This window comes from Nematolebias whitei, chromosome 22 (genome assembly GCF_014905685.2).
Source record: "Nematolebias whitei isolate Nwh7 chromosome 22, NemWhi1, whole genome shotgun sequence".
Lineage (NCBI taxonomy): Eukaryota > Metazoa > Chordata > Actinopteri > Cyprinodontiformes > Rivulidae > Nematolebias > Nematolebias whitei.
The window spans coordinates 23,106,707-23,131,440 of record NC_056519.1 but is presented as its reverse complement, the minus strand read 5'-3'; the positions used below and the strand labels follow the sequence as shown (position 1 = coordinate 23,131,440).

The 24,734-nt window shown below is 41.2% G+C and overlaps 1 protein-coding gene across 1 annotated transcript in view; it reads left to right on the top strand.

The window, feature by feature from the left end:
- LOC119428337 (anoctamin-4) overlaps nucleotides 1-20,295 on the top strand; it is a 136,933-nt gene extending 116,638 nt beyond the window's left edge. Inside the window, exons 18-28 of the mRNA XM_037696010.1 lie at nucleotides 3,237-3,401; nucleotides 3,573-3,609; nucleotides 3,797-3,908; nucleotides 10,482-10,539; nucleotides 11,579-11,676; nucleotides 13,915-14,057; nucleotides 14,595-14,747; nucleotides 14,812-14,959; nucleotides 15,063-15,182; nucleotides 17,288-17,393; nucleotides 20,104-20,295. Coding sequence (XP_037551938.1) covers nucleotides 3,237-3,401; nucleotides 3,573-3,609; nucleotides 3,797-3,908; nucleotides 10,482-10,539; nucleotides 11,579-11,676; nucleotides 13,915-14,057; nucleotides 14,595-14,747; nucleotides 14,812-14,959; nucleotides 15,063-15,182; nucleotides 17,288-17,393; nucleotides 20,104-20,295 — 1,332 coding nt within the window. The remainder of the gene's footprint in view (nucleotides 1-3,236; nucleotides 3,402-3,572; nucleotides 3,610-3,796; nucleotides 3,909-10,481; nucleotides 10,540-11,578; nucleotides 11,677-13,914; nucleotides 14,058-14,594; nucleotides 14,748-14,811; nucleotides 14,960-15,062; nucleotides 15,183-17,287; nucleotides 17,394-20,103) is intronic.
- The last annotated feature ends 4,439 nt before the right edge of the window (nucleotides 20,296-24,734 follow it).

Sequence of the window (24,734 nt, the reverse complement as noted above, 5' to 3'; positions counted from 1 at the left end):
GGATAAAATAATGAGGCCATGCCAGCTCGGATGTTTTCCGGATTAACAAGGTCCATGTCAAATGTTGGGGAACCAGTATATTCTGACGAGAAATGGGCTACTGGAATAAGACATGCATGGACAAGAGCACATAACTTTACACTGTTGGAATCCTACTATGCAAGCAAGCCTAGAGAGAGAGGTTTTATAGGAAGGATGTAGGAACTATCGAAACTGATACCAATCTTCAAGATTGATCCAAAACCAACTTCGGATCCAGTGTTCCAACGTTTGAGTGAGGAATCTGTTATCACACCTAGAGATTGACTAGGTACTTCAAAAGATGCTACAGCAAAGTGGGAGCCTCTTCCACCATTATAATATGGCTACCAAACCCCATTGAAAAGCCCTGAAGAACTGAATACAAGGGCAGCTACCTGAGAATGAGGATTGTGACCAAGCTTGGCAACTATAACCTGCACCCCTTGCCAAGGCTAAGTGGCAAATTATCTTCTGAAAGACTGTTAGAAGATGTGAATGATCAATAAGGCAGCATGATGGCTCAGTGGTTAGCACTGTTGCCTCACAGCAAGAAGGTCCTGGGTTCAATCCCCGGTTGGACCTGGGGTCTTTCTGTGTGGAGTTCGCATGCTCTTCTTGTGCTTGTGTGGGTTTTCTCTGGGTACTCCAGTTTCCTCCTACAGCCCAAAAACATGCATGTTAGGCTGCCTTCAGGCTCAGGCCTCCCTTACAAAAGAGATATGTGATCTCATTGGGATTTGCCTGGTTAAATAAAGGTTAATAAATAAGATGGTATACACTATAGCCACAGTGATCCATGACTTGCTTGGCTATAAGATCAAGTCAATAATTAAGGAGCATTGTCCACCATGGAGAAAAAGACTGGAAACTAAGATCAAGGCAACACTGAGAGAAAGTCAGAACAACATAAAGGCGCAATGAATAAAGAGACACCATGAAAATACCAAAACGTGTTCATGGCTGAGGTTCTAGAGACTGCTAAACAATGTCTTAAAGCTTTGGGTATTCATCTAAAGAGGTATACTAAAAAAGAAGAAGCCAAGAGAATAATCAGGGTATTCTCCACCACACCATTCAGAGTGCATTCTCAATGGCAGGGAAACAACATGAGGGTAGAGCTATGACTGAACCATACTGGAGAAGCATATGGGAGAAAGAGACATCACACAATAATGATGCCCCATGGCTGCAAGATCTCAACACAGTATTCTCTGAGTGGCTTTCATATGTGTGTGAGAGAGGTTTTCACTAGTATGTGTGAGAGGTTTTTCTGAATTATGTATTACCTGGCCTCCCATAATTCTCCAGTGCTCGTTACAGTGGCAGACATCCAAGACAGAGTCTCAAGAATGAAGAGCTGGACTGCACCTGGACCTGACAAGAGCCACACCTACTGGCTAAAGAAATTAACTGCTCTCCTTGAACACCTAGTAGTACAGATGAAACTACTGCTAATGGAAGGGTCTCACCCAGGGTGGCTGACCTATGGCTGGACAGTCCTGATCATGAAAGACCCCCAGAAATGTGCAATCCCATCCAACTACCAGTCAAGCACCTATCTCTGTGCAACATGGAAGCTCCTATCAGGCATTATAGTGGCTAAGATGAATAGGCACATGTGTCAATACCTGAATAAGGTGCAGAAATGAATTGGTGCAAACACCAGGGGAGCAAAGCACCAACTACTGTTCGACAGAACCATATCTTGGGTCTGCAAGAACAGATACCCAAACGTGCACTACCTAGATTGACTACAGGAAAGCCTATAACTCAATGCCACACCCATGGGAACTGGAGTGCTTGAAACTGTACAGAGTTAACCAGACACTAAACACCTTTATCAAGAACTCCATAGAACTGTGTAAAAGAAGAATGTCAAGAGTGCAAGACAGAGGGTGACAAAGTTCATGCTCAATCATCCAGGTACCAATTCCAATAATTCTCAGTCGGGTCATCTGGACAGTTTCTTTTTTATAGAGATGTTTGAGATGAGTGAGGGAAGAATGGAGTATGAGATTGACAGACAGATTGGTGCAGCAACTGCAGTATTGCGGACTCTGTACCGGTCCGTTGTGGTGAAGAGAGAGCTGAGCTGTAAGACAAAACTCTCTGTTTTTATGTCTGTATGTTCCAACCCTCACCTTTGGTCACGAGCTCTGGGTAGTGACCGAAAGAATGAGATCGTGGATACAGGAGGTTGAAATGAGTTTCCTCCGCAGGGTAGCTGGACTCTCCCTTAAAGATAGGGTGAGAAGTTTGGTTATTCGGGAGAGACTTGGAGTAGAACCGCTGCTCCTCCACATCAAGAGGAGCCAGTTGAGGTGGTTGGGGGAATCTGGCAAGGATGTCCCCTGGGCGCCTCCCTAGGGAGGTGCTTCAAGCATGTCCGACTGGGAGGAGACCCCGGGGAAGACCCAGGACACGCTGGAGAGACTATGTCTCTTGGTTGGCCTGGGAACATCTTGGAATCCTCCCAAAAGAGCTGGAAGAGGTGGCTGTGGAAAGAGATGTCTGGGACTCCCTGCTCAAGGTGCTGCCCCCCCCCCCCCCCCACACGACCCGATTTCGGAACAAGTGGAAGATGATGGATGGATGGATAAACTGGTCATTCAAAGTACTATCTACAAGATAAAAACAAGATAATAGTTCTTCATCACCTTTCTACACCTGGATCAAGATGTCTGAAAAGTCTTTATTTCAGAAACAATTACAAAAACAATGTTTGCTTTTTCATTTTATTTTTCATTAGTCAGCTTCCTGATCATGTTCGGACTGTTGTTGTTACGCTGTATTGTCTTACACAATTTTTATTTAGCATATATTTTAGATCTTTTAGCATACTGTTTGATGTTAGTTTAGCATATATCTTAAATATAGCCTTAGCCTTAGATCCTTATTTACTGTTTCTTTTCATACTTTATATTTTGCTATTTTGGATGTAACTGGGACACTGCACACACAATTTTGTTCCACCTCATGTACCATATGTAATGGAAATGACAATAATATTGACTTGAAACTTGTTTTAAAAACTGAACACCTCCAACAATCTATAAACCATCAAACTGTAGTTCATTTATGGTCAGCAATTGTAAATACAAGTTCCAACAAATTATTAAGGTTTTTGCATTTTAGAAACCTTTACACATTTTCTGGAACAGTGGTTTACAAGTAGCTTTAATTGGTTGTGGTATTTTTTTTTCCCCACCTTACAGATACTGGTGGTGATTGCCGCTGTGTTTGGCATCGTGATTTATCGTGTGATCACTGTCAGCACCTTCGCTGCCTTTGGCTGGGCGCTCATCAGGAACAACTCTCAGGTGGCCACCACAGGCACAGCAGTCTGCATCAACTTCTGCGTCATCATGCTCCTCAACGTGGTGAGACATTTCTCCTCAGTAAGGTCTAAAGTTGAGGAAAAAATATTGCATTAAAAAAAATAAAAAGGTTTGGTTAATAAAATCTATCCACAGTGCAAATAGCTGTACAAATTTACATTCTCTTTTAACCCTTAACTCAAATTATTCAGCAAAGTTTCTATTTTTTTACAGCTTTATGAAAAAGTTGCTCTTCTTCTCACAAATTTAGGTGAGTTGGCTGAACCAGATGTAGCAGGTTTTAAATCAGTCAGTGTTGTGGGCTGCATTTTAATCCTTAATGTTGTTAGCATGTAGAATTAAATTCAAGAAAGTAAATGTGCACATCCTGTGCATTCATGGCTGAACGCTGATTTTATTAATCTTTTAGTCTGTTTCCACTCTTTTTGTGGCCACAGAGCAGCCGAGAACAGAGTCGGAGTGGGAGAACAGCTTCACCTTCAAGATGTTCCTGTTTCAGTTCGTCAACCTTAACAGCTCCACGTTTTATATCGCCTTCTTTTTAGGAAGGTGAGGAAATAAGGAATGCCTCGCAAACACAGATCAGTTAGGCTACTGGAGCTCCTGTTCACACATGAACTTTGGTTTTCCAAAACAAGTTTTATTTTCAATAACAAACAGCTCTAGGAATGTTTTTTAGCCACCTAGAAAAACTGAAACGTACCCAAATGCTGTAGTACTACTGTATTATCCATCCATCCATTTTCTTCCACTTATCCGGGGTCGGGTCGCGGGGGTAGCAGCTTAAGTAGGGAGGCCCAGACTTCCCTCTCCCCAGCCACTTGGGCCAGCTCCTCCGGGGGGAATCCCGAGGCATTCCCAGGCCAGCCGAGAAACATAGTCCGTCCAGTGTGTCCTGTGTCTTCCTCTGGGTCTCCTCCCGGTGGGACGTGCCCAGAACACCTCACCAGGGAGGTCTCCAGGAGGCATCCTAACCAGAAGCCCGAGCCACCTCAACTGGCTCCTCTCGACGTGGAGAAGCAGCGGCTCTACTCTGAGTCCCTCCCGGATGATCGAGCTTCTCACCCTATCTCTAAGGGAGAGCCCAGACACCCTGCGGAGAAAACTCATTTCGGCCGCTTGTATCCGAGATCTTGTTCTTTCGGTCACAACCCAAAGCTCATGACCATAGATGAGGGTAGGAACGTAGATTGACCGGTAAATTGAGAGCTTTGCCTTTTGACTCAGCTCTCTCTTCACCACGACAGACCTGTACAGAGCCCACTTCACTGCAGACGCTGCACCTAACTGCCTATCGTTCTAACACTCCATTTTTCCCTAATTCATGAACAAGACTCCAAGATACTTGAACTCCTCTACTTGGGGCAGGACTTACTCCCAGACCCGGAGAGGGCACTCTACCCTTTTCCGGCTCAAGACCATGGCCTCGGATTTGGAGGAACTGATCTTCATCCCGGCTGTGTCGCACTCGGCTGCGAACCGCTCCAGCGAAAGCTGTAGATCATGATCTGATGAAGCCAACAGGACTACATCATCTGCAAAAATCAGAGACACAATCCTAAGGCCACCAAAATGGATCCCCTCAATAACTTGGCTGCGCCTAGAAATTCTGTCCATAAAAGTTATGAACAGAATCGGTGACAAAGGGCAACCTTGGCGGAGTCCAACTCTCACTGGGAACAAACCTGACTTACTACCGGCAATGCAGACCAAGCTCTAACATCGGTCATACAGGGACCTAACAGTCCATATCAAAGGGCCTGGTACCCCATACTCCCAGAGTACCCCCCACAGGGTTCCCTGAGGGACGCGGTTGAACGTCTTCTCTAAGTCCACAAAGCACATGTAGACTGGTTGGGCAAACTCCCACGCACCCTCCAGGACCCTGCTGAGAGTGTAGAGCTGGTCCAGTGTTCCACGACCAGGACAAAAAACGCACTGCTCCTCCAGAATCTGAGGTTCGACTATCCGATGGACCCTCCTCTCCAGAACCCCCGAATAGACCTTACCAGGGAGGCTTAAGAGCGTGATCCCCCTGTAGTTGGAACACACTCTATGGTCCCCCTTTTTGCATAGGGGGACCACCACCCCGGTCTGCAAATCCAGGGGAACTTCCCCCGATGTCCACACAATATTGCAGAGTTGCGTAAGCCAACACAAACCTACAACATCCAGAGCCTTAAGGAACTCCGGGCGAATCTCATCCACCCCTGGGGCCCTGCCACCGAGGAGCTTTTTAAGCACCTCGGTGACCTCAGCACCAGAGATTGGAGGGCACAACCCAGAGTCCCCAGGCTCCGCTTCCTTGGTGAAAGACATGCCAGTGGGATTGAGGAGGTCTTCAAAGTATTCCGCCCACCGACCCACAACATCCCAAGTTGAGGTCAGCAGCACATCACCCCCACTATAAACAGTGTTGATGGTGTACCGCTTTCCCCCCCCCCCCCCCCGAGACGCCGGATGGTGAACCAGAATCGCCTCGAAGCCGTGTGGAAGTCATTCTCCATGGCCTCTCCAAACTTCTCCTATGCCCGAGTTTTTGCCTCAGCGACCACCTGAGTCGCATGCTGCTTGGACTGCCAGTACCCATCAGCTGCTTTCGGGGTCCCACAGGCCATAAAGACCCGGTAGGACTCCTTCTTCAGCCTGACAGCATCCCTCACTTCCGGTGTCCACCACCGGGTTCGAGGGTTGCTGCTGTAACAGGCACCGACAACCTTCCGGCCACAGCTCCGGGAAGCCGCCTTGACAATAGATGCACGGAACATGGCCCACTCGGCCTCAATGCCCCCTACCTCCCCCGGAACATGTTTGAAATTTTCCCGGAGGTGGGAGTTAAAGCTCCGTCTCACAGGAGACTCTGACAGACGTTCCCAACAAACCCTCACAATACGTTTGGGCCTGCCAGGTCTGACCAGCATCCTCCCCCACCATCGGAGCCAAATCACCACCAGGTAGTGATCAGTGGACAGCTCTGCCCCCCTCTTCACCCAAATGTCCAAGACATGTGGCCTCAGATCAGATGAGACGACGACAAAGTTGATCATTGAACTAAGGTGCCAAGAGCACAAATGGACACCCTTATGCTTGAACATGGTGTTTGTTATGGACAATCCATGATGAGCACAGAAGTCCAACAACAGAACACCACTCGGGTTCAGATCAGGGGGGATGTTCCTCCCAACCACACCACTTCAGGTCTCACCGTCATTGCCCACGTAAGCATTGAAGTCCCCCAGCAGAACAAGGGAGTCCCCAGGAGGTGCACTTTTCAGTACCCCTTCCAAGGACTCCAAAAAGGGTGGATAATCTGAGCTGCCGTTTGGTGCATAAGCACAAACGACACCCAGAACCCATCCCCCCACACGTAGGCGGAGGGAGGCTACCCTTGCATTCACCGGAGTGAACCCCAACACACAGGCACCAAGATGGGGGGCAATAAGTATGCCCACTCCTGCTCGGCACCTCTCACCAGGGGCAACTCCAGAGTGGAAGAGTGTCCAACCCCTCTCAAGGAAACTGGTCCCAGAGCCAGAGCCATGCGTAGAGGTGAGTCTGATTATTTCTAGCCAGAACCTCTCAACCTCACACACCAGCTCAAGCTCCTTCCCCACCAGTGAAGTGACATTCCACGTCCCAATAGCCAGCTTCTGTAGCCGAGGATCAGACCGCCAGGGTCCCCGCCCTCGGCCACCACCCATCTGACATTGCACCTGACCCCTTTGGCCCCTCCCACAGGTGGTGAGCCCATGGGAAGGGGGACCCACGTCTCCTCTTTGGGCTGTGCCCAGCCGAGCTCCATGGGTAAAAGCCCGGCCACCAGGCGCTCGCCCGCGTGCCCCACCTCCAGGCCTGGCTCCAGAGTGGGGCCCCAGTGAACCACGTCCAGGCGAGGGAACATCGAGTCCATTTATTTTGATCATCATTGGGGTGTTTGTGCTACACTTTGTCTGGTCTCTCCCCTAGGACCTGTCTGCCTTGGGTGACCCTAGTAGGGGCGTGAAGCCCCTGACAGCATAGCTCCTAGGATCATTGGGACACTCAAACCCCTCCACCATGATAAGGTGGCAGCCCAGGGAGGGGATACTACTGTATTATGTGATGCTAAACACTGCTACAAAAATATTGTTAGGTATGGTGGCCCTTAGGTGTAAATGAACAACATTTGAAAAAACAGAATTACATTAGGCCAAACAGGAAGTGGAGGGTTTTTGTGTGTGTGTGTGTGTTTTTAAAAAAAACTTTATTAACAACATAAAACAGAACAACAGAACAATGTACTTTGTACAGTACACACACAATGGAGGTACAGTCACAGTTAGCAGGCTTTAGCCTGTAGAAATGGAGAGCTGTTTGTTCAAGCTTAAAAAAGATATGACGCTGGAAAAACTCAGCAGGATCTTCAAGATAATAAAGTTTTGTTGACATACATTTTAGTTTTACTGGTGTGACATTAGTAATACCTAGCCTGCTAACTGTAACTCTGTTGTGTGTGTACTGTACATTGTTCTGTTGTTCTGTTTTATGTTGTTAATAAAGTTAAAAAATACACACAAACCCCTCTCCCCCCACCACATCTGGTTTGTAGTGGTGTGCGATACTGCAAAATTTGGTATTGATCTATACCAAATAAATACAGGTCCAGTATCACTAATACTGATATTGATAGTGATACCGATATGATACTTTAAAATAATTACGGTGAATTTTGATGCTGTTTAAGTGTTTTATGATTTTTACTTCAGATCATTTATTAGATAAAACCCAGGATAGAATTAGGCTAAGTTTATAAGTAAATAAAAAGTACTTTATTATAATAAAAGTATTTTCTGAAAAAATAGAACAACAAAAAATTTTCCCCATACCTTGTGATGGATGGATTGTTTTTCCTTAAACAAAGTGCGCAAAATGATCACTCAAGAAAAAATTAAACGTATTCAGAAACTATGATAATTACATAAAAATGATCCCTTCATTTCACTCCTTTTCTGGATTGTTTTTCTTAAATAAACAAACTGTACAAAGTTATCACATCGCAACAAATGTTGTAAAACAGTAAATATATATTTAGGATATAAAGGAAACAAACAAAATTTCTCCTCTTAAGTGAATTTCTTTTCTGGGTTATAAAAAATAACAACAAATCAAAAATAATTAGTGAAAATACAATAAATAAAGTGTAAATAACAAAACCACCTCAAAAGCCTTGAGTTCAAAGAAATATTCCCAGAAGCCTCTCTGTGGGCCCTGCCTGCTCTGTGCTGTGACAGGAGCGGCACTTACACAGTCGGCTCGCATCTTTGATGAAACCGCAGCAGTGCATATAGGAGAGAAACTGAAGCTAAGGTATCGATCTCATTACACTGGTATTGATCAATATCAATAGCCATGTTGGTATCGATATTATCGATATTTGGACCGATCCGCCCACCATTACCGGTTTGGCTTAATGTGATTCCGGTTTTTTTTTTTCAGATGTGATTCTGGCTACTTCTGCTTCGGCCACTTCCACTTTGGCTACTTATGGTTTGGTCACTTCTGCTTTGGCCACTTCCACTTTGGCCACTTGCACTTTTATCACTTCCGCTTTGGCTTAATGTAATTCTGTTTTTTCAAATCTAATTTCGTTTTTTCAAATGTGGTTCCGGCCATTTCCGCTTCGGCCACTTCTGCTTTGGCCACTTCCACCTTAGCTTAATGTAATTCTGTTTTGTCAAATGTAATTCCGTTTTTTTTTTTTTTTTTTACAAATGTGATTCTGTTTTTTCAAATGTTGTTCATTTACACCTCAGGGCCACCGTAGTTAGGGTCTTCTAAAATACTGTCAATGAAGTCAGTGTTGCCAGACAAACAATAATTATTAATACGATAATTTTGCCCTCCTCAGTAGCAATAATTCTTAAAATCCATAATGTACAATAATTTGACCACTTCAGTGCTTGTCTAAATTAGTTAAAAATGCACAACTGACACATGACAAGTTGTGGATTACAGAATACGCACAGTGTTGCCAGTTTAGAGAGTTTGTCATTTTTATAGTGAGTGTTCAGACCCCTCTAGTGACTGTATTTTTTATAAGCCAATAGCGACTCTAGTGTACTGTTTAGCATTGTTTAATGACAAGTTACCTGTTTAGGTGTTTGGTGTTGCTGTTTGTATGTAATGTGTGCTAAAATGTCACAATGAAACAGTAAAAGCTATTTCTATGGCAGAAATTCAGAGGCATTCAGAAGTGGATTAGGAGGGGGGGTTGATGTTAGTTTTTAGAATATAAACAAAGTCCACGTGAAAATATTAATGCGGCAGATCCATGATGATCCAACAGCAGCCTGTAGAGGATAGTTCAGTCTGTTCAAAGATTATTTATAACAAAAATGAACAAAACCATAAACAAAACAATGTTAGCCAGGGGGATTGGCCATATAAACATCCATCCATTCATTATCTTATACTTGCTTCTTCCTTTTGGGGTCATGGAGGTCACTGGTGCCCATGTCCAGCAGTCACTGTGTGAGAGACGGGGGCACACCCTGGACAGGTCTCCAGTCCATCACAGGGACACATAGAGACAAATGAGACAACCATTCACTCTCACCTAGGGACAATTTAGAGTTACCAATCAGCCTAACATGCATGTTTTTGATCTGTGGGAGGAAACTGGAGCACCTGGAGAAAACCCACGCATGCACGGAGCGAACATGCAAACTCCACCCAGAAAGGCCTCCGGGTCGTGATCCAATCCGACGACTTTCTCGCTGAGAGGCGGTAGATCTACCAACTGAGCCACTCATAGGCTTTAATATTCACTCTTTATAGTATTGTGCTATAGAGGAGATAACTGAGACACTTGAAAATGCAGTCTGCGTATATACAGTAATTTTCTTCAAAATACAATAATTTTAAGCCTCTGATGCAATACTTTAACATTTCCCATCTGGCAACACGATTTATGTGGATACAAGGCCGAAATAAATAAATATTTTATAGAACTTTCCAAGGGGCAACAACTAGTCAGAATTTTACATTTCGTGGCAGCAGGTTTTAGTTGTTCAGAACATTTTAAAATGTAGAGAACGCCTAATATTCAGCCATTTTAAACTGCTGCAACTCTTGTACTGACAGGTTCACGGGGCGTCCAGGTGCGTATCTACGCCTCATCAATCGCTGGAAACTAGAAGAGGTAAACTAATTTTTATCCTTCACGAGGAACAAAAAGTCTTGTGGCTCCATGTATTTTGAACCAGAATGTTTAGCTTCATGTGCATGCCCACGACCCTCATCAGCATAAAGTGGTACTTCTTGGAACGTGTAAGGAACAAACACACTGAAGTGGTCTATGAGGACAAAAGGTCTGAGCTGACACTTTTAGCTGCTGAGCTAATGTGTTCCCACTTCCACTCCTGCAGAAATGCAGAACTAATGTGACATGAACAGTGCAAGTGTAGCTCCAGTCAACCTTTTGTTGCCATGGAGAATTATGCCTAGGCTTGCAGAACTTCTTTTAATGCACTTTGGCATAATATTGAATGACTAAAGGTGCAATATAATTGTAGTGAGATGTAATTACGGGCCCAACAGAAGCTCTGCATTTACCCAAATAAATGTTGTATTAAAACTAGGGATGCACCTATCCACTTTTTTCACTTCGTATCCGATACCGATGTATGCGTTTTAGTATCGGCTGATACCGATCTGATACAGGAAACACTGTGCTGAATTAACAAAAATGGCTAAATCATGTCATCTGGACCCATTTCAGAAACAGGTCCAGATGACATGATTTAGCCATTTTTGTTGTCTACCTGGATGTTTGAGCTTACAAACCCAGTGCTGAATTAACTTAAAAGATTTGTTTTGTTAAACGCAGACATGAATGTACTGAATTACAAATTTATTGAAAACTCTGCACGATAACAACGCACTTAAACACACCAAGAACTTCACAAGCTCGGTCAAATGTAAAAACAACACAACTTTAATTCGTTCAGTCAGTACGCTAACGCATGACGTCACTCAGAGCACAAAGCATAGAATTAGAGTGACTAGAACTGCCCAGTCATGGATCGGTCACATTGTCACCGATACCCGATCCAGAAGTTTTTCCAATATCAGTACCAATACCGATATTGGTATCGGATTGGTGTATCTCTAATTAAAACCTTGTTGAGTAAGAACAATAAATCACTGATGACCAGGCTTCTTTGTTGCTTCTGCTGCAGTGCCACCCAAGTGGCTGCCTCATTGACCTCTGTATGCAAATGGGAATTATTATGGTGCTAAAACAGACGTGGAACAACTTCATGGAGCTTGGCTACCCGTGAGTTCTGTTTGTTTCATTTCTTATATCGCTCTTTCATGTCTTTGCATCAATCGTACGAATGTTGATCAAGAAATGACCTTCCTTAAAACTCCTATTGGATTTTCAGCTTTATTTGAGATTTTACAGCTAATTGTTCCTATTGCATTGGTGTTTCTCTTTTCATTTACTTTTTTTTTCTTCAGAGTTTGATGTCAAATCATGTTTCTTGCTTAATTATGCCCAGAAATTGTTTATACATGTCCTTAACAGTGGCTAGAAAAGTTTCAAACTGGTTAAACGGGTTAGGTTTAGTTCCTATTCACATTCAGACTGTTATGCGTAATATAATCATAATAGTTTTGACCTCGCTCAAAATTTCCATAGCAAGGTCATGGTAGTTTATTGACGTAATAGACTTGTAGCACCCATGGGTCCTAGGTGGAGCGTGGTGGCAGGTGTAGTAGCTTATCCATGAAGTGGGGCCTGAGCACACCTGTTGTTATTTTGTAGTCAAGAGTTTAAAGCACAACTGCCCAGGGGCCATGCCCAGGCTTTGACCGTATCATGACTACACTATGCTGGCTACACTCCAATAGCAGGAATAACTTATTTGGCGAGAACTAAAGGTAGTAATCTCACTGGGTTGTGACAGATAACTAGTTGCTCCCCATTGCAGAGCAAAAAGAAGAAATTTGAAAAACCCAACGTCTGTACGTCCAAGTTGTGCGCATGATAGCTTAATAAAAAGGGTCTGTGGATATGTTTAGGTATAAGAAAGGTCACTACTGAAAACTGGGTTGCCATGTCAAAAATCCAAGCTGGCCACTTCCATATACATATGTAAACCAATCACCTCTATCATTTGAGGAAACGATGCTTTCTAGTTTTATATTGCTTAAAAGTACATTTCCTTGAAGTGATTGGGGTGGCTGAAGATCAGTCTATACCGGTAACCAAAGGTGGTTTTGGCCACCTCATGGGTGCATATTGCTAAAGTTGCTCCATCCACTCACCAGGATGCTTCACTCTGTGCTGTCTCAGACAAGAAAAAAAAAGACTTCTGTTCTACACAATGTAACTCCTACCCACTTGAATATCTTACACCAAAAACAATAAGTTGTACCAGCATTCCCTGTTCAATTCCAGTCAAAAGAACACAACTCAAAGAATATGAACACTATTCAAATCCCTCAGAGACGAGGGACAATGGCATACGCTTAAATGGCATTTTGAGACGCATAATAAATCTACCTTCCTTCTCTGCATCATGTTCTTCAGTTTCCTCGTGAGTCTTGTTGCTTTAATTTTAAACATGTTCAAAATAACTAAAGTGTCTCTGAAAATCCAATGCAAGATATGAACTACAAGCAGTGAAGAATTTGACATTTTCTTTCCCTGCCCAGATCTTGTAGGTCTCTTTAGTATGGCTGTGTTTGAACGGTTCACTTGTTCACTCATTCACTACCGCACAGTCACTATCTGTGAGGCTATGTAGGGGAAAGTGGAGTGTTTTTGCATTTTGAACACTATTAAAATGTACGTCATAATAGTGTGCCAAGTATTCACAAGCAGGTGCTGCGTAAATATATGTTAACTTACAAAACCTTTCTGCACAAAACACATCTTAGAGATCTAGTTTGTGTGCAAAATATAAAAACAAACCACACAGACGTATAACATGATTCATAAATGGTTTAAATTTAGGAGTCATTACACAAGGTTTGTATTATTTTTTAAGCTCTGCTGCTTCAACAAAGGATGTTTTACACTTTTCTTTAGATACATCTATATAATTGGCTTGTAAGAGCTTTTAGTGAGTAATGACAATGAGCTGGAAACATTAGCATTAGTCTCATTAGTCTGCTGCGTCAACTCAAGCCACAATGCATTGTGGTCTATTTCCACCACTGTAGCATATATCTTTGTCATGTGACAAGTTTCTAGGCCACTATATGGTGGATAAAAACTTGTTAAAATTTGTAAGAGCTTTACAGATAAACTGGATCACCATTTAAGACACGATGGAAAACGACAATTGAAACATTATCTTGATTGTGTTGTTAGCATGCCCACTAGTTTTAAAGTAAGATGATTGTGACCACAGTGGTAATAGGTGACATACAGGCTGTTAATTTCACAAAAATAATAAAAAAGTATTTGTGCTTTAGCTATAATAGGAGTTTCTTTGTATTTTTAGCTTTTGGACTGGTCACAGTAGACTACAAGAGACTGGATCATTCTGTGCTGGTTTTCTAGGCTCATTCAGAACTGGTGGACGAGACGGAGGCTGAGGAGAGAGCATGGCCACCACACCATGGCCAGTCTGCCGCAGTGGGAGAAGGACTACAACCTCCAGCCAATGAACGCCTACGGACTCTTTGACGAATACTTGAAGATGAGTATGTTGTACCTCATTTTTTGATGTATGTATTTTTATGATTGTTAAGTTTCTATCTTTTTGTTTTTAATATCAATGCTGGATTTTGAGATTACCTGATATCCATTCCTCTGGACATTCAAAAAAACAAAACAAAATAAATCAATTTTTTTTTTTTTTTTTTTTTTTTGAATGTCCAGAGGACCAGATTTAACTTTTTTAGATTAGAATTTAATCTCTGTTTCGGAGTCAGTTTAAAGTTATGAGAAGTGCACAAAGTACGCTCGGGTTTTTAAGTAATCTAAAACAATTGTGAGACTTGATCTGTCACAGAATATCAAACCAGTCCTAATAGTATATTCAAAATACTCCCTTGCAGGACAAATAAATAAAAAAATATGGCCATATCTGGCCCACCAGCCTTAAATTTGACACATTTGCTGCAGAAGATCAGATGAACAAAACCAATCCAACTTTGTGTCATTTTAACCCCAAACTAAAAAGAAAATCTGACATCGCCACAAACGCCATCATATTAATGAACTCTTCTTTGTTTCAGTTCTGCAGTTTGGCTTCACCACCATCTTTGTGGCGGCGTTCCCTCTCGCTCCTCTCCTGGCTCTGATCAACAACATCATTGAGATCCGTTTGGACGCGTTCAAGTTTGTCACACAGTGGCGCCGACCTCTGCCCTCCCAGGCCAAAGACATCGGTAAAGAGGAGGCGGAAAGTTCTTCCTGAGTGGTTGTCCCCTGCCTAACTTGTGTTTCTGTCAGGAATCTGGTACGGCATTTTGGAAGGAATCGGCATCTTGTCCGTCATCACCAACGCCTTCGTCATCGCCGTTACATCAGACTTCATCCCTCGCCTCGTTTACGCCTACAAGTATGGACCCTGTGCTGGTCAGAGCCAGTCAGGAGAGGGGTGAGAGATGGATGAACACATTTTGTTTGATCGCACATTAAATGACGTCATCATTTTAAAAGTATACACATGTTGAACAGATGAACTTTTGCGTTCTTCTCAGGTGCATGATGGGATACGTTAATGCCAGTTTGTCCATTTTCCAAGTGTCAGACTTTGAGAAGAAATCTCAGCCCAGAACTAACGGCTCTGAACTGTTTGAAGAAGCTGTAAAGTTCTGCAGGTAGTTTGAAATAGCTGGAGGTAGAAGCTCGAACATGAGCGTTACTCAGTGACTTGCAAAAGTATTCACCCCCTATTGCTTTGAAGCCCCCCCACTGTGACCTTCAGAAACAACAGAGACTAAAATCTACTGGGGTTTTATGGACTATTTTTCAGCCATGCATTTATTTTTGTCTATGTTTTTATTTATTTATTTATTTATTTATTTTCTGGCTGCATTTAGTAAACACAATATTTTTCTGACTAAGCTGAAAATTGCCTCTACTTTTTTTTTTTTTGTCAGATGTTTTTCAAATGCTCTCCTAACCTCACAGTAAATTTTCTACACTCGTGTTCCTGAGGGGGAAAACCGGCCGCATTAAAATACATTGTAAAAGCTCATTTTAATCCCATGTTTATCATATAATAAAATATGCATTCCTCTGAATGATGTTACAGTAGTACCTCGTTACTTTGCGGTTTGTTTATCGCGGACTCTCTCTATTGCAGTTTTTCAAAATAAGATTGGACATGACACACAATTGACTGATTGATGGATGAGCCACACGATCAGCAAGGAAATGTTATTTAAAATAAATTGAAGTGAATTGCAGTGAAGCGGGTGCTGTACAGGTCTGTCGTGGTGAAAAGAGAGCTGAGTCAAAAGGCCAAGCTCTCAATTTACCGGTCGATCTACGTTCCTACCCTCATCTATGGTCAGGAGCTTTGGGTTGTGACCGAAAGAACGAGATCTCGGATACAAGCGGCCGAAATGAGTTTTCTCCGCAGGGTGTCTGGACTCTCTCTTAGAGATAGGGTGAGAAGCTCGACCATCAGGGAGGGACTCAAAGTAGAGCCGCTGCTTCTCCACGTCGAGAGGAGCCAGTTGAGGTGGCTCAGGCATCTGGTTAGGATGCCTCCTGGACGCCTCCCTGGTGAGGTGTTGGGCACGTCCCACCGGGAGGAGACCCAGAGGAAGACCCAGGACACGCTGGAGGGACTATGTTTCTCAGCTGGCCTGGGAACGCCTCGGGATTCCCCCAGAGGAGCTGGCCCAAGTGGCCGGGGAGAGGGAAGTCTGGGCCTCTCTACTTAGGCTGCTACCCTTGCGACCCGACCCCGGATAAGCGAAAGAAAATGGATGGATGGATAAATTATTTAAAAATACTTCGCACCTGTGCAGCCCATACTGCAGGATAAACTTCCTGCTGCAGCTGATCAGCTGATCTTTGTGCAGAGCAGAGAAGTGGGCGTGGCCGAGAGCAGAGAATGGAAGGAGTTGAAATCATGGCATTCTGTGCTCTTTTAAAGTGTTAAGAGTTTAGAAACATTGTTTAGAATATTGCCAGAGGGTGGGAAGGGTTTAAAACGCCTTAATATATACTGTATATGTATATATGTATGTAAGTATACACACACACACACACACACACACACACACACACACATATATATACATATATATATATATATATATATATATATATATATATATGAGTTCAACTACTACTTGTACATCTATCCCTACTTTGCAGTTTTTCACATTGCAGGCTTCAGGGTAAATGAGGGGCTGCTGTATATCTTTTTCGTCTCTATACCTATACTTTTTATTTTTATGTTAGCCCACTAGGTGGTGCTCTGCTTTTACATTTGTGAGTCTCTAAAACTCCACAAAGACGCAGTTCAGTTTAACCCCATAAGAGAGACGTATTTCCTGGCCAGAGTCGCTGCCGAGTCCCGCTTCTCATCGTATCAACAAAATGTTTTTTGGGTTTGATTGAGAAGAGTAAAATCTCATTTTTAATGTGCACAAGAAAACATTTAGTACAAAAAAATCAGTTTCACATTCATGCAGGCTGCATGAATATATATATATATATATATATTAAATTGTGGTTTTAAGCTGTCAAATAAGCGGGTAGATTTTTTCCCCCAAGGAACACGAATGGTTTTAAAGTTGAAGGACAATAAAACGCTGTTGGGTCAAAAGTTTTCACCAAAGTAAGGAAAGAAAATAAAAGAACACCACGGGGGTTGAATGTGTTTGCAACTCATTAAACCATGACAAATGTTCTTACTGAACTCCACGCCACGGCACCAGTTGAAGAATGGACATTTTCCCACCAGGTATCGTGATTACAGAGAACCTCCAGACTCGGCTGAGCCATACTCCTACACTCTGCAGTTCTGGCACGTCCTGGCTGCTCGGCTGGCATTCATAATCGTTTTTGAGGTCAGTGTTTTGAAACTGCAGCTCATCCACATATTTCACTGCATTGTTCTTGTTCTTTCACACCAAAAAAAAAAAAAAATTCTAATTAATCAGAGGTGCACATGATAGAGCATTGTGTCCACTATCTTAATTTAACTAACATTGAACGGATAATGGATTATTGTCTCAGTGATGGATAAGCTGGAAATGTAATAGAAACAAACAAACAAAATCCATCAAACCTCTGCAGATTAATGCACAGTCTGGAGTTTAACTTATTCAGCACGATGACTTATTTCATTCTGTGGTGAGGACATAGAACAGGTGGAAGAGAACTTACAGAGGTGGAGGTATGCACTTGAAAGAACATTGTTATTTTGAGAAACAATTACATTATTTATATCTGTAAATACGTAAACGATGAAAAAGATACATTTTTAGCTTTCTCTCTTTTATTTTTTTATGTACAGTAGTCCCTCACTACTTCATGATTCGTTTTTCGCAGACTCACTCTATCGCGGTTTTTCAAAATAAGATTGGACATGACACACAAATGGTTGATTGATGGATGAGCCGCACGACTGGCATAGAATTGTTATTTTAAAAAATATATTTTAAATTATGAAGCACCTGCTGCACCTGTGTGCAGCCCACACTGCAGGAGAAACGTCCTCCTGCAGCTCCTCCTTCCTCCTCTTTGATCTCCGTTCTGCAGCAGAGAAATGGGCGTGGCCTAGAGCATATATACAGTATATGTATACAGACCCTGTCCAAAAATTAGAATATCATGGAAAAGTTGTTTAACTTCCATAATTCCATTCAAAAAGTTAATCTTTAATAGATGATAGATTCATGGTCCACAATTTAAACAATTTCAAGTATTTATTTGTTTATTTTTACATAATTTGAGCTTCCAGCTCATGAAACCCACGAAAACAGGATTTCAAAACATTAGAATACTGTGAAGAAATCAGCCCAAATGTTGCAGGACATGAATGTTTTAAACTGAGTGTGACACTGATCATCTACTAAACTCAAAGCACCTGCACAGGTTTCCCCAGGTGTCATTAAATTGCTTCAGTTTGGTTCAATTGTCTCAGTTCGGTTCAATATGGGGAAGACTGCAGACATAACAACTGGCCAGAAGAGCATCATTGATCCCCTCCATAGGATGGGTGAGCCACAGAAGTTCATAGCTAAGGAGGCTGGCTGTTCATAGAGTGCTGTATCCAAGCATATCAATAGAAAGTCTAGTGGAAGGACAAAATGTGGCAGGAGAAGATGCACCAGCAAAAGAGATGACCGTGGGCTTCAGCAGATTATCAAACAGAGAAGATTCCAGAATCTGTCAGAGATCCAGAAAGAGTGGAATGAGGTGGAGTCACAGCTTCAAAAACCACCACATTCAGATGCATCCAGGAGATGGACTACAACTGTCGGGTTCCTCAGGTTCGCTTTTCTGATGAAAGTAAAGTGTACCTTTCATTCGCAAATCAAGGTCCAAGGGTTTGGAGGAAGAAGGGTGAAGTTCAGAACTCATACTGGTTCAGGTCCAGTGTGAAATATCTACAGTCGGTCATGATTTGGGGTGCAATGTCCAGTGCAGGTGTTGCTAAACTCTGCTTTTTTTTATTGTCCCCCTCTTACAATGCTGTGATTGCTAGTATCACTCAGCCCTCTGTGAGTAGTAAACAGCCATCAGTGTGCTAATGATCCATTGTTAGGCTGATGGTCCTTCTTGAGCATGTGATCAGCTGGTTTTGGTTGTCAGCAGCAAAACTGGTTGATCCACTCCGAGAAGGTGCTATTTAAGAGACTGAGCTGAATACAGCACCTCAGACTGAGGAAGTCTCTCGGATGAGAGACGAAACGTTTCTATAATTTTTTTTTTTCTGAATGTCCAGGGACCAGATTTAACATTTTTAGATATTGAAGATTGACATGTCGTTTTGAAAGTACCATATTTTGATTGATTTATTGTTATTATTATTATTATTATTATTATTATTATTAGTAGTAGTAGTAGTAGTAGTAGTAGTAGTAGTAGTAGTAGTAGTAGTGTTTTGAAATCCTGTTTTCATGTGTTTCATGAGCTGGAAGCTCAAATTATGTAAAAATAAACAAATAAATATTTGAAATTGTTTAAATTGTGGACCCTGAATCTATCAACTATTAAAGATTAACTTTTTGAATGGAATTATGGAAGTTAAACAACTTTTCCATGATATTCTAATTTTTTGAAAAGGTTCTGTATATATAAATAATGAAATAAACTACTACTTACTACTTGTACTACTATTCCCACTTTGCAGTTTTTCACTTATCACGGGGCTCCAGGGTACGGATCCCCCGCGATTAACGAGGGGCCACTGTATTTACAGATAGAAAATATTGTAGAGACTCTTAACAGAGCTACAACAGGAAAGGTTTAGTCTAATTAAATGTGAGATGGAGAAAAGAAAATGTCTCTGTGCCTTTTTGTATTAGCTGCATGTAAAAATCTGCTTCCAGCTATAAATTCTTCAGCATTTTGAAAAATATTAAGTTCATAAAATTGTCATGGCTTTCTAATTTTTACTAAGAGAAAAGTCTGAAATGCCATTTTTAACAATGAAAAAATTAATAGTTTAAATAAGCGAATATTGAGTGACTGTAATAGAAATAATTTTCCAGCACCAAACGTACGGCTTATAGTTTTGTTCATGGCGTTCTGTACGATTTGGTTCTGCAGCACATGGTGTTCGCCATCAAGACCCTGATTGCATATCTAATCCCCGACCTCCCCAAGGACCTGCGGGACAGGATGCGCCGAGAGAAGTACCTGATCCAGGAGATGATGTACGAGGCCGAGCTGGAGCGGCTGCAGAAGGAGAGAAACGAGAAGAGGAAGAAGGGCCGAGTCCACCACAAGGAGTGGCCCTGAACGCATCGCTCGGTACAGCTTTGCATTTGTAACGGTGTGAACAGCCGAATCTGAAAAAGTTGGAACGCTGTATAAAATCTAAATAAAACGATCGAATAAACTCTTATTCCCTTACAATGGAACTTAAACACATGAAATGTTGACACCACCATTTTGTAAAATAATGGCAACATCACGTCTCAAAAGTTGGGGGGGAAGAAACAAAAGATGGTAAAAGTAAACGGGCCATATTAGAGCCCAACTGATATGGAAACTTTAGCTATGGGGGGGATACAATGGTTGCCAATTTTTCAGCCTTTTCCACCCCCAAGAACGTAAGTAAACAGCGAGTGTAGCTTCTAAAGCCTGCCTCTCTGATGGTATTGGGGTGCATTATTGGCAGGGACAGCCCGCACATCTGGAAAGGCACAATCCATGCGACAAAGTGCAAACAGGTTGAATAACATCTGCCGCCCTCGATTTCAAAATTACTTTATTTAAAACTGGTGAAAATATCTTTGTTTAAACATTAAATATGCTTTAATATTTGACTATTTTCCATTGTAAATAAAATACGAGTTTATGAGGTCCACTCTATGGCATGTGCAAATCTTTGCAATCCGTTTGAATTACATGTCAAAAGTTAAACTGACTCAAAGTTAGCATTCAGTTCATGTTTAATATAAGAAAAGTTAAATGGATATTTATACATTTCAAAGAGAGCTTCGGTGGAAACATTATAATTAGTTACTATCTTACCTGGTGTAGATTGCTCTTTGAACTACCTCAGTTTGGACAAAAACAGTTTAATTCTGATGACTAGTCCAACAGGATCCAAAAGCAAAGTGGCCACTTGAATACAATGTTTAGAGAAGAGCTGTTTTAAAACACTTTGTAGGATTTTACACCTTTGACAGGTTTGCATCACACACTTGTGTCCCCCGTCGCAGAGCAAAGAGAGAGAATGGGAAATCCTCTCCACCAGTCCATCCATGCATTTTGTGAGCACGATAACTGGAAAATAAGTGAGGTGCTGACCTTAGTGTGCGGCTGCAGGTTTAATAAAGGTTCCTTTGAAAAACTGGGTTGCCACATCAAAATCCAATATGGCCACCACCATATATATGTTTGTAAACTGATCATCTCTGTCATTTGAGTAAACTTTGCTTTCTAGTTTTTATTGCTTAAAAGTCAAAAGATTGGGGTGGGCCATGGGGTGGTGAAAGATTAAGCTATGGTGGCCAAGGGCACCACTGGCCACCCCCTGGCTCCACCATTGCACCTGGTAGTGGATGAACTTGCTCCCTACGTTCGCCAGGGTTTGTGAATGTTTGCTGCTTCAGAAACCCTCCCTCTGTTCTTCTAGCTCCTCCCCACTTGAATATCTTGCACCAAAAACATTAAGGTTCACTTACGGCCTCTGTTCAGTTCCAGCCCAGAAAAACACTCGTCTAAAAAAACTATTCACTATTCAACTCCCTCAGCGACGGGGACGTCTGCGTAGCGCTTGTTTACGTGGAGTTCTGTGGTTACTTGCCAGCACAGATAGCACCAGCAGCTAGCCAGGGTCACTTTTGTATTATTTCTGTCAACAAAAAGAGTGTCACATGAACCTGGTAGGGGTGTACAGGTTTCATCAGAAACAGTTCCACAGACTGAGGCAGAAAACTTTACAGGAGTCAGCTCAGTGTTTCCTTGCACATTTGGACTAATTGTTAGCTCATCAGAGTTATCCAGTGGGGAACCCTCAGGACCGTCCGCACCTTCAAAGAGTATTGTTGTCCAATTAGATTCTTTTAAATTTGTATCTCCGGGCAGAAACATGTTTGAAGGAGCTCTCATTGGTTCGGACTTCGCTGTCAGGAGAGAAGGCTGAGGTCTGCACGGTGACTTTAACTGGCAGGAAAACAAACCAGTCACAGCGCAGGTGAAAAGTGGGCGGGCCCAGAAAATGAGGCTCTGCACCTTTGTTACTACGTGAAGATTTGTGATGCATTTAATTGCATCTTTTTAAATTAAAAAGAAATCCACACTGTGATTGTAGTAGCTCCAAAAAAATAAAGGTTAAATATAAATTTCAATATTGCAGTTGTACTTTGGCTTCGTTACATGATGAAGTTTTACAGAAACCAGACGTTCTGCCGGTCGCTGTCTAATTTCAGTTTGCATTATTGGATTTACATGTTGTACTTGAACACAAGAGATTGTGAACTGCAGGGCCTTCTGGGTAATCTTGAGACGGAGATGGGTGGACTTTTTCAGGTTATGGGTTCATATTTTGCTTTATTTGAATTTCTATGGGGTGCTGTTTGTACAGTCAAACATTAACAGCAATATGTTGGTTTATTTAGCCTTTAATACGAAAAAATAATAATTTCATAGTCATATTTTATCCATGTTATCCATACATTTATAAATGTCATAGTTCCCAACTAAATATTTACAGTACAAGCTAAATATTTAGTTTACAAACTAAATACTTAACTTGCAAGTTAAATATTTAGTTAGTAGACTAAATATTTAGCTCCGCACTAAATATTTAGTTTACAAACTAAATGTTTATGTCCAAGCTAAATGTTGAATTAACTAAATATTTAGCTAGCAAGTTAAATATTTATGTCAGACCTAAATATTTAGTTAGCAAATTAAAAATTTATTTTGGAAATTAAATGTTCAGTTTGAAAAATAAATATTTAGGTCCAAGCTAACTATTTAGTTAGCAAATTAAATATTTAGTTTAGGAATTAAATGTTTAGCTTAAAAATAAAATGTTTGGTTTGGAAATTAAATATTTAGTTTAGACAATAAATATTTAGCTTGGAAATTAAATATTTAATTTACACCTAAAAATTTAGTTTACAAACTAAATATTTAGTTTGTAAATTAAACATTTATCTTGGACATAAACATGTAGTTTATTAACTAAATATTTAGTGTGGATCTAAATATTTAACTTGCTAACTAAATATTTAAGTTGCAAGTTAAATATTTAGTTTGTAAGTTAAACATTTAGCTTGGACATAAACATTTAGTTTTTAAACTAAATATTTATTGTAAATCTAAATATTTACTTAATAAATATTAATTAATATATTAATTAATATAAATATTAACTTGCAAGTTAAGTATTTAATTTGTAAACTAAATATTTAGATTGTAGATGAAATATTTAGTTAGTGAACTATGATATTTATAAATGTATGTATAACATGGTGAAAATGTGATGGGGGGGGGGGGGGGGGGGTTCCTTACGAAAGGTTAAATAAACCAAAATACTGATGTTAATTTTTGACTGTGTAACTTTACAAACGACACCCTATAAATTACACCAAAAGTCTTGATATATTGGTGACATTTTATTGTGAGTCGTAGAATTCACTCTTCTTAAAAAAAAAAAAAAAAATTGCTCAATCACAAAAAATCAAGATTGTTTCTGTAAGTTCCCAGAATTCTTTACATGTGAAAAGTTTCCCGGTTTTCACAGGTAACCGTCTCCTTTACAGGTGTTCAGCTGGTTTTAACTGTTCAGAGACACAGCTGGTCTTCCTGCTTAAAAAGGACTCTCGTGCTCGACCAGCGCCCCCTGTAGGACTGGAGCAGAACTGCACCCAGCAGATCCAGGAGCCTCTGAGGTGGAACTCAACACCTGGGACGTTCAGCTGCAGGTTTAGCTCTTTTTTTCTGTTCAGACCCTCAGCAGCATCCGGCTTCAGCTCCTGAATGTAGATTAAAAAAGAACTTTTCTAGATTTATTTTATTTTCAGTCGATTTACGTGACTGGATCAGCTCTGGACAATAAACTGTTTACATTTCTCCTCGTTGGAGGAGTTCACATTTTGCTTTACTGTAAAAAAAAATAAAAAATTCAAAGCTCTAAATGAATGTCAGCCTTCTGCTCTGCTTTAGTGTAGCGCAACAAGGATAAACGTTACAGAGATATACTAAGAGATGCTTTCCATTTGAATTTAGATTAATAAACGCAGTAATAAACATTACTTGTTGTTAATAAATGTTGTTGTGTGGCTTTTTTCATGTTCTCAACAAATGTGGAGTTTCTCAGTTATGTCTCTGTTATAAGAACGGAACAAAAGAAAACAAAAACTCTTTGTTTTAAATATTTAAATTACAAAAGAATAAAGATGTAATTTGGTTAAGAGATTAGGAAACAAATTATTAGAGACTTCATCATAAAGATGTGATGCAATCAACTTTGGTATTAAAAATACAAACAAACATATTCTCATTTAAACATTGCTCATATTAATTTGGGTCTTTCAAAATAAGGTGTCCCTGTGTCTTGTCTGTTAGCAAAATATCTTGGTTGGATTTTTACAAAACTTTCAGGAAATAATCCCTAAATGATTAACGTGAACTGATTCAAGATGGCTGCCACAGCCAGCTGATCCTGTAAAGTTCAAAAATGGAACTAGCTCAGTGAATTTTACAAACTATTTTAAAGT